Source organism: Melopsittacus undulatus, chromosome Z (genome assembly GCF_012275295.1).
Source record: "Melopsittacus undulatus isolate bMelUnd1 chromosome Z, bMelUnd1.mat.Z, whole genome shotgun sequence".
Classification (NCBI taxonomy): Eukaryota; Metazoa; Chordata; class Aves; order Psittaciformes; family Psittaculidae; genus Melopsittacus; species Melopsittacus undulatus.
This window is the reverse complement of record NC_047557.1, coordinates 86,906,132-86,917,159: the sequence shown is the minus strand read 5'-3', so window position 1 is coordinate 86,917,159 and position 11,028 is coordinate 86,906,132. Positions and strand designations below refer to the sequence as shown.

At 37.2% G+C, this 11,028-nt stretch overlaps 1 protein-coding gene across 3 annotated transcripts in view; it reads right to left on the bottom strand.

Annotated features, from left to right (window-relative positions):
- Nucleotides 1-4,969: 4,969 nt before the first annotated feature.
- The window catches only part of TOX3 (TOX high mobility group box family member 3), a 77,261-nt gene continuing 71,202 nt past the window's right edge, over nt 4,970-11,028 (bottom strand). For all 3 annotated transcript variants that reach the window (XM_005152217.3, XM_013129832.3, XM_031051824.1), the window contains exons 5-7: nt 9,996-10,223; nt 8,703-8,783; nt 4,970-6,819 (exon numbers count right to left, since the gene is read on the bottom strand). In XM_005152217.3, the coding sequence (XP_005152274.1) occupies nt 6,082-6,819; nt 8,703-8,783; nt 9,996-10,223 (1,047 nt within the window). In that variant the 3' untranslated portion in view covers nt 4,970-6,081. The remainder of the gene's footprint in view (nt 6,820-8,702; nt 8,784-9,995; nt 10,224-11,028) is intronic.

Here is an 11,028-nt window from a genome sequence, read left to right as displayed (position 1 = left end):
TGTAGATAGGGACAATAAGAAAAATGAGAAGCAGCTGAGAGGAGCAGGGAATATGATCTGGGTGACTCCACAGTGCAGAGCACACAGAGAGGCTGCTACTTGAGGTTGGAATACATACTCACTATAACACTGCTCACTATCAGTTTACACCTACATATACACACATACATCCATGCAGCAGTGAGAAACCCCTGACCAACAGTTGACACAGCAGAATTTTTGAAAGTGAGCTCTGATTTTCAGACACTGAATATTCAGCACTTCCGAAATTAGGAAGAGGAAAGAAATTAAGCAATGGTACAGCTACTTATTATTTTTTAAATATCCCTGCTGTATGGTCAATTCTCATGAATAACAAAGTCCAAAAACAATTACAAAATTAAGCACCTACAACCACCAGCATAACACATGGGATTTATTACTTATATATGTTATGCTAATAAGATGGATATGATTGTTATCAGAGCACTATGGGATATAGCATTAAAAACATAACAGCCTGTAGTAATTATATCCTTCAGGTTTCACAAATACTTCCAGTAGGCAGAACGGTGCTTTGTTTGCCTGCATTTTCTTCTCTGTCTTGTAAATACAAATATGTGGTCAAGATATCTGCTGAACCAAGAGCTGTGACTGCTGATTCAGGTATAGTTTTTCAGAGCTGTGCACTGTAAATATCTGTCTGAGTAACTGAGTATACAAATCACCAGTCAAGTATGTAAATTCTTATGATGATCAACAGTCACTGAACCAGCACAAAGGTTAGACACCTCTACATGAAAATCAAACCTGCGATTTGTTTAGAATAGAATCTAACAAAAGGAAATGCAGAAAATACAAGGTAGGCTATGTTGCTTTTAGGTTCTGATTATTCCTGTTATCACTACTTAGAATTGTTTGGAAAAGAAATACAACATTTTACAATTAGACCTCTGATCTATGAAAGCACTTGAGCAACTGTGTAACGGAGCATGTGAGTAGTCACTTTAATGAAATTACTACTTATATACATGAATTATCCACTAATTTTAAGTGATTTGCTGGATCGAAGTCTTTCTATTTCAACTAGAGCAGAAGAGTTAAGGTAATGTAGCAACAACAGTTTGGAGAAAATAGCAGACCAAAGGTGCCTGTATCAATAAAATATTCTCAGAGGGGAAAAAAAATAAATTATATATGTAGAAATTGCCCATTTAACTACACTGCATCAACTTAGAAGATTAAAATAAATTTCATTTCAAACCCTGTAAGAAAACTCCACACTATTTTGGTTTGTGTAGCGGCTGAAGATGTTAATGCTCCAAGAACTTGGACAAAAGCCTCACTATTTAAAATACCACTTCTGCTTTTTAACTAAGGTAAACATTATAATCTCCAATGTAGCCTACTCAAGCACCAGAACAGTTCATTCAAAGCAACGCATTCTCTTCTGAAATATTTTAGTAATATAATTGAAAACTGTCTCCCTCAGATGCACCTGAGAAGCATTAACTTCTTGGTGACTTTAAGAACCAAATCCTTTAATACAAACGTAGCTTTTCCCACAGGCACTTGAAAATATTTAGCATTTTTTCAGTTGAATGCAATTTTCATAATAAAGTAACTCAGTCAGAAGCATGACACCACAGACAAAGCCACCAAGTGAGCAGCTCCTGCCAACTTAGGCAGAGCATGGTAGCAACCCCCAGTTACATACGTAAGTAGGCTTTTAAACATCCAGTTGCTGGAACAATTCAAGTAATGTATCTTACTGCTATACATTATATTCACTGTTTGTAACACATACATTTTATTCGACAAAATCCAGACATTACGTATTGCACTGTCTCTCAGTCAACCTTAATGGGGATACAACAGATCTTAAATTCCTGTAACATTAAATTCTACCCCTATGACCAGTTTGCGCTTTGCTACTCTAAACACAATTTGGATGCCTAATTTTAATTTTAGGGGCTAGTAATAAGAACTTGTTTGATATAATATCCCTTCTGCTATGAAGCAGATTCCTCCACATAAAAACACGCCCCTGTCTATGGGTTTTTTGCATAAAAACCAGCACCAGTCCATCACTACTGATTGCTACTGACACTGCCTCCCAACCTTTAGTTAGCTCTTCAGTTAAATTTTGTTGGTAAACCTCTCAAAAAAGTATAGGAATGAGGTATATCAAGTTCTGCACCCAAATACTCAGTCCAGTCTATCAAATCCAAAATGTTCCTATTTAACTGTATCTCTGGCAGTTTCAGGGGTATCATTTTAAAACTACAGTGTATTTTGTTAAACCAAGTCCTACAATGATCTTGTTTTACTTCCATCCACTTAGCCTGTTAATGCAGGCTAATACTGCATGTTCCTGTGGCAGAAAAACCTAAAGTGTACTGGGAAGCTACAGTGATAGATTATATGTACATGCTGTGTCATATCCAATTAACTCAAATTGACTGTGTACTGCATTATGCTGTTAGTGCATGGAAGATCAATAAATATGGAGAAAATCCAAGGAGGCTCTCTCCATTCCCATCCAATTCTAGTAGGTCTGAGACAGATCATGCTCCTATGATGTGTATGCTGCTGCTGAAGAGGGCAGGTGGTGCATAGACACCATTCAAACTTGGCCTATTCAATCCAAACTCCTCTAACTCGCCATTCATGCATAGCAAAACACCATCTGGTCCTATTTTGCCTCCAGCAATCACAGCTGACCAAAAACGATAATAACAGCTGTTGCAAAACAAAAGCCAAACAAAGGGGGGAGGGAAAGGTTAGAATGAAGTCCACTGCTGCAAAATACTCCATGAAGTGAGAAATGGAAAAGGAACCATTCAAATAGTCAATTCCCATTGAAAAGAGTCAGTGCAAAACTTCTGGTTAAATTTGAGATTTTTAATCCATCTGTCCTACAAATTACAATGGTCAGGTGATAACATAAAATTGAGAGTATGTTGCACAGAGGTATTTAAAGGCTTTGTTCTGCAAGTTAGAAACTAATGACCCTGTGTCAGCTAAAAATTAAACCTCCTTATGTTCTTTCATCATGTGTCAACCTGAGTTAATGTGAAAGTAGAATGTGGTTAACCAGGGTGATAAAGCATCTGAAACCTTGGGAAAAGAAGGGAGCAGTTAAATGCTTGTAAATGATATGAAGGAAAACATTCTTTAAACCATGCAAACACTGAAATCATATGGATACTGAAATTTTCCTGCATAAATTGCATATCAAACTATTTAAATTAACAGTTTTATTTATGACATGATAGCAAAGTTACTCCCTTAGACTTGGGGAATATGAACACCAACTTGCACAGTTTGAAACACAAGATGTTCTGCAATATGCTATCGTGGGTAATGTAAATTATAATTTTGTAACAAGCAGGGAGATGCTCCAGTTTTTCAAGATTCAAATTTTGATATTTAAAATGTATGGTCCTGCTTGATGATTTTTTTTTTTCTGCAGTAATTAAAACTATTTTTCCTGGAATTGAACATCAGTAGTTCAGCAGCTCTTAATCAAATGTGATAAAACCCAGGATTTATGAAACCATTTAATGAGTGTAATAACACCTGCTTCTCACTGCAAATAGTTGAAAACAGACTTCAGTTGTAATTAACTCTTATCATTAGTGACCTTTTTCCAACGATACTTCATAGGTCTTCAAAACAACAATTATAGAACTAATACACAATTACTGTCACATACAGTTCAGCAATTATTTCTGAAGACATTTGTCTAAAGGTTCCAAAACAACTATAAAATGGTTCCCTTTGTTATGTAACGTTGGTTAAAACTGACACACACAAAAATCTCTACCAATCAGCCATTTCTAACGCAGGCAGACTTCCTCATGCCTGGAACAAACATCCTCTGTCCCAGACATTAGTAGATATCATACTAAGGCTATAAGGAGCAGGGGTAGCTGTCAACTAACACCTATTAAGAAAATCTTTAATTTATACATGATTTTTTTCTGCTCTAAGAAATCTATACATTTATAATTAGACTCTCTTGTGGTTCAATATTTGTATATAATAAACTGAGTAACTGAGAATGATGAAATATTGAAAGCTGAGTTTGTTATTAATAAACTCACACAGTGTAGTACTTCTTCCCTCAAGTCTGGCTGCAACTTTTTTGGGATCTGTATTACATTATTTTTTTTTTGCTGTAGTCCAAGCATGGTAGTCACAGACATCTCCTCAAACAGGATTAGGATTCTGCTCAGGTTTGACACTTGCTGTTTTTAATTTTCATTTTATCATAAGCAGTTTAAGATTGTTGCCAGTAGTAATTTGCAATTTTTATCAAGACCTCTTCATTATAGCTTCTGACAGGACAGATGCTGTAATTAATCATGCCAGACAACTGGGGATAGTGGTCAGACTGCATTTGCTGCACAGTTACTGCAGCCAAGGAAGAGAAAGAAGAAAATAAAGAATTTATCCTCTTTTTCCAGAGCAAAACAGCACTAATAACCTAACACCACATAGAATGTGAATGTTTCCAAACCCCTCATATGCAATACCCACCCTCTCCACCTCTCCTCTACCATGTCCTATTTTTATTATAAAAGTCAGACAACTCAGGATCAGCTGAACTCCGAGTTGGGGGCTTACAGAGGGGAAGCCCATGGCAGGAGCTGTGTTTACATCTGAAATGGAAAGATACAAAGAAAACCACAATTTGTGCTTATCTCCAAACACCACTGCTGAGAGACAGGCTCTCTATGATGCTCCTGCAGATAAATGCAACACAGGGTATCATGAATGCTTTGCAACTCTACCACCTGCCTTCTCTCAGAGACATACACAGCTCCTCAACAGGTACAAGAGCTGATCACACTCTTGGATCCCATCATACCTGCTTACCCAGTATGTGCACAAAAATATCCAAAACATGAACTAAATTTTCCTAGGAAGTGTTTGCATAAGTAAGCGTTTCTCGGTTTTCTATCAAAGACTCATGGCTCATCGGTTTTACTGAAATGTGTTTATTCTATAGCAAGATAAAAGCATTTATTTTAGATAAGCAAAATACAAACAACTTAATTGCTGCTATCATAACTCATAAAAAAGTATAAAACAGCATAAAAACACAATAAGCAATGTAGCAATTAATAATTCATGTTACCAGTGTTTACATTAAAGCCTCATTTATGAAAACTTTACAACACATGATATGAAAACTTACAACTTTTAAAGAAAATATTTACATTGATTATTCAGTGGAGTTTCATTTAAATATTCTACTGGTTTTACAGCGTATTAAAAACTCTGGCTTTCATCTCAGCTTTCTGTAATAACAGTTTTATTTAAGTGCATTCCCCTTTAAAAATACAGTGTATTCAATCAGAAACTCATCACTTCAACACAGAATATAATATTCACATTTGTTCTGTAACTGGAATTAACCTAAGAGTGTTAATGTCAATATATATCTTCTTACAAACTATGATAGGTTTATTTGGAGAAATGAAGTGAAAGGTTGTTTCAAACATTTAAGTTCAGCTACTTGCATTCTGACGACATGTAGGAGAGAAAAAACTTAAGAGCTTTGGCAAAAATCTGTGATTTACTCTTTTTTTTCCATGACAAAAATGCCATCAACTAACTCATGTTATACAAGTATGATTGTATGAAAACCAATCATCATTTTACAGGTAGTCACAACTGTGCTTTAAGGGCTTCATGAGTTCATACTGCCTTGAAGTGCACTACTCACTTTTAGAAAAAGAAAGATTATATCTTATAACTCTGCAAGGCCATTTTGCAGTCATAAGGTTCAGGTATTTATTAGGCCATTGATTCACATATTGCAGGTAAAGCTTAAATAAATTAAAAAGGCATCACATGAAAAAGAGCACAGCTGCTTTTTTTTTTAAACAAAATGATTTATAGTCAGCTAAAAGATGATACACAGCTACATGGTAGTTCTTTATTGCCTATCTAATAGACACTTTAGAGCATCATTTGATCTGTTATGCATCCCTGCATAACTACCATCAACAATTTAAAATTTTTAGCTAAATATGGTTTATTTCATATCCCCTTCACCACTAAAAAGCCATGTTACAGGATCATTTCTCTTCAGAAAATACTGACCTGTGATAACACTTGAGTCTGTGTCTGAGATTGTATTTGTGACTGGTGCTGCTGAGGTGCTGGCTGAGGGCTCCCAATAGCGGGGATGGGAGAAGTGATCTGAGAAGCTACCGGAGAGTGCTGCTGAGGAGAAGGCTGTGACTGATGTTGCATATGCTGCATTTGCTGCTGCTGCATTTGCTGAAGCTGCATGTGCTGCAGTTGCTGTTGCATTTGCTGTTGATTAATATGCTGCTGAAGCTGCTGCTGCTGTTGCAAATGTTGTTGCATGTGATGCTGAAAATGCTGTTGTTGCATTTGCTGTTGTATTTGCTGATGCATTTGATGCTGATGCAGCTGCTGCTGTTGCATCTGCTGCATCTGTTGCTGCTGGAGCTGCTGTATCTGGTGCTGCTGGCTTTGCATTGATGGACTGACTTGAGACGGAGACGGCATTGCCACCATATTTGTTCCCATAGAGCTTATCAATGGGGCAGCAATGTTTGCTGGCATGTTTGGTGCAATTGTAACAGAAGCTACAATCTGATTCATCGGCAGTCTCATGGTTAAAGGTTTTGGAGCTATTGCTCTTGGAAGGGGCTGTTGAAGAGTTTGCGGAGAGGCTGACACTGTTGCATGTTGAGAAAGAGAAGTATTCAGAATAAGGGAGGAAGACAGATTTGTGGATGCCAAAGTTTGCTGAACAGAACGAATTGTCTGGGCCTCAGCAGATTCAGCAGCAGCCTGTGTTTGGAAAAGAAATTAATTTTATTTTTAACAAAAACGACATTGCTACCATTTACATGAAATAAAAGTCACATTTAGGAAGACTTTTTCATCTTTTGTTTTCTATCAGAAAAGATCACTGATCCACTGAACCATTGTATAACCTCTTCATCTGTCTCTGTATCATACATCAAGTTCTTTCTTGGACAAAAAACTAACTCATGCCCTTGTTCAACACCAGAAAGTCACAGATGTCACATACATTTTGTGGCTGAAAGAGCTAAAAAAGGCCAAACACTTTCTATATTTATATGTTTTCAGAAACCCCCTGTTCTTTGGAAGACAAATCTCAGCAGAAACATATGCCCCCGCACTAGTTACAGCATAAGAGTTTACAAACAATAAAACTTCTCACACAACTTTTAAAATTTGCTTGTTGTAGATTTTCACATATAAGGAATCAAGACCAAGGTTTCTACAAGAAACAAAAGTCTAAGGGAACACTATCAAGACATCCAACTGAATACCCTGGAAGGGGTACAGCTGCATCAGGGGATGCCTGGCTTAGGGGATGCTGCCTTTTGTCAGTGTCCTGGAGGTTTGTGATAAGACACATATGAGGGAAAACTACAGTCCAAAAAGGTCTATTGCAATAAGTTGCATCCCTACGCTCAGCAACTACCTTGGATAAAAAAGCTACAGCAATTATGTCTTAAGTTGAAGGAGATGAGATGAAAACTGGACTTAGAGTACAATTTCCACTTAGTCTTCCCACAAGTTACTTGGCAGCCCAGGTCCCATGGATATTGGGAGAAAATTATTTCTGATGTTTTTGAAAAAGGCACTTAGGACTGAAAAACTAAATTCCTCAAAGGTATCTAGAATTCCAGCTGCCATTGAAGTTAGGAGTGATACTAAACACTTTGAGAATATTATCTAAGTCCTAGAGACAACAGAAAAACACAGCTTCTCAACACAAGGAGAAGAAATTTTCCAGCTTTCAGGAACACATGTATAACATCTGCTGTTGCATGTTTAATCACTAATTAAAACACACAGCAGCTTTCTGTGTGATTTACTAATGCTCTGCAATTGTATGTTCAAACATCATCAGGAGTTAGATAGCATCACTTCCTTCTCTTGCTTTCTTGAGATCAAAGATATTTTTGTAATTGATCTTTATGAAACATTGGTAGAGAAATAACTACCTTGAATGACTTTTAATCATGTTTTACATGTCCATAAGCATATTTCCGTTTATGGTATTCAGAAGCAACAGATCTACAACCAGTGTAGCGCTGCTGGTTAAAAAGGTAAGTTCTCATATGAGACAGCAGAGCTCTGTTTTCTTCACAAGTTTCATTTTAATTCGGCATCCACTAAAATACTCCATATAGCTTTGTGCCAGCTAGTCTATTTGTAGGCACTCTCCAAATTCAGAGCCACCACACATTTCTTCCCCTCACCTGCAAGAATTACTTAAGCTTTGTCATGCAGTGACTGCTCTCCAGCTCCATACAAAGCAAGTCCATCTTTTGAGAAGGAGCACTTGAGGAAAGAACAAAACTCTGCAAATAGCTTGCAAATATTAATGTCAGGTGGTCACTGTATTTTTCATGACTGAATTTTACTTTTGCATTATTTTGCCACCATAGATAAAGGATGATGTACATTTGCAAAGTTATTGTTTGGTAATAATTACTGTGCCATTGGAGAGATGACTTTTTCTTTGCAGAGACTAAGCAGGGTTCAAGCAGCAGACCAACATCTTGTGGAGCTGTATTAATGCACTCCCAGGATTCTACTTCTATTTTGCATAACACCACACCCCCCACTACCAATATTTAAACACCACTGCCAAAAGCTAAATTCCATTGCATGGAAGGCATTATTAGACTTACCTTAGAAACAAGGCTTGCTCTATAGGCTGCAAGTGCCTTTAGATATTCTTTTTTGGCAGCTTCAGTTTTTCTTTTATATACCTATTAAAAGAGAACACAGTTTCGCCAACTTCAATTATTAAGGTGTTTTTGACAGAATGCAAAGAAACAAAAAACAGAGCTCAAAACCCATTTTAATACTGTACTGTTACATGTGCTTTTTCTTCCCTGGCTACAGACTTTCAGGTCTACCACTGGAGCAGAACTTATGTTTATTTATTGTGAATAAAAAATGTGGCTAGAACAGCCAACTGTTTGACAAGACTACCTATGCACACTTCCCCAGGAAATACTATCGTAATGACCCTAAGTAAATACGATATTAGAACATGGTGTATTTCAGATGCTAAGAAGTATCTGCAGTAGTATAAAATAGCCAAAGGTGCCTATGCAATATTTTTTTAAACATTCAAAATACAAATCAAAGAATACATCTTTAGAAAAGTTGTTTCATAAAGCTTGGACATTTCACTTTCCCCAAAGCCAGTATGAGGGAATAAAGTCTGCCTTCAAATCATGTTCACCATCATTTGTTAGATCACACTGAAGGTTTCCAAATGTATTTGACAAACAAGATCATTCATATCTTGCTGGAAAGCGTCCTATGCAAAATCTACTTTTTCATCACAGCTTCCATTACCTGTTACTAGAAGCTGTAAGGAGTACCAACAAGAAAATAGCCTCAGAGGATTTCCCCCCCTCCACTTCCATCCATGTGTAGAAGTTACATGTGTGTTAAAAGAAGAATAACCCTCAAGGAAGAATAAAACTCATCATTCCGTACCAAGTTTGAGTTGGAGATAACATTTTACACACGACATTGTAATGAGGCAGAGGATTGCCTTCAAAGGCTGGAAATCAATACGCTTTGTAACAAATTCATAAGGCAGATCAAAGAGAAATACTAAATGTGCTGTACCTTCCACTTTTCTAACATGATTAATGGGAAACAAGAGCTTTGAAATAGGAATCATCAAAAGACAGTCTGAACAGGACTCTAGGACAGTATCACCTGAGATGTTTTACAAACTGCCCTTTAAAATTTGAAGACAAACACAGCCATTTAATACTACCTACTGCCTCTTACAAGAAAATGCTTTTAGGTACCAGGTCTTCATCAAGTTCAAAAATCATTATAGCTCTAAAGAATAAGAGGTCACACCAGCAAGTAGCATGTTCCACTCAGAATAAAGGTAAGAGGATATTTTTTATAAGGATTACTATTTTACTTCTTGCCCTGCATCATTTTTTTACCTGTTTCTGTTCTTCTCCTAAACTGTCCCACATAGAAGCCACTATTTTTGAGACCTCTCCAAATGTAGCATTCGGGTTCTGCCCTTTAATTGCAGCTTGTGTATCCCTGAAAAAAAGGGCATATGCCGACACTGGCTTTTGTGGCTCATTGGGATCTTTCTTTTTCTTCTTCTTAGGAGTCTTGGGCTTCTTGCCAGAATCTGGGGCAGCTCTTTTTTCTCCAGTAGCCTAAAAAATAGTAACAGCAAGAACAGTCAATATATGCATGAAATAAGTCAGGTTAATTATGAAAAAAATTATTGACAGTCTGGTTTAATAATATATGGATAAAACTGCTATATAAGCAACATTTTGGACAGTCCCATTGTGCAAGCCTTTCTCCTCCCAAACAGTTCTTAATTTCACCAGATCTACTAGAACAAAATGTATGAATAGTTACTACTCCTTGTAAGCATGGCTGAGAGTCGAATCTTACAAACTTGACCTGAAAAAATACACCCCAATGCTAATTTGCATTAAAAAATAACTAAAGAAAAAAAAACCAAACTACAGTATATTTTGAATTGGCAGTCTATGTTTTTCTATTAAGATGTAATTTCAGCAGCAGAGACTCAAAAGAGAAGAGCTTGGAGGCATTTAATGATTCTCACACTCAGACTGTCAATAAGACATGGGTCAGAGTTTAAAAAGCCCACCCTTCAGGCAAAAAGCAGTAGCAAATCTGCTGCTTCTATCCACCTGCAGCAAACACCCACTGTGTCCAGCACACACCTCCGCTGCCCCAGTGCAGGGTCAGGTGCCCATGCAGTAGCATTGGAGGCTCAGGTCACTGCCAGGCACTGGTACTGCTCCTACATCTCCCTCTTGCCCCTGAGATGGGGAACCCCAACAGAAGCACACCAGCATACAGGTAATTCTGGTACCTGCATGCACCTCATGCCCTGTACCATCTTTCATTGAGCTCCGCACAGCTTATTGCAACAAGGGAATAATGTGGCTCTAAATATATCTCCATGATATACATTTTACTTTG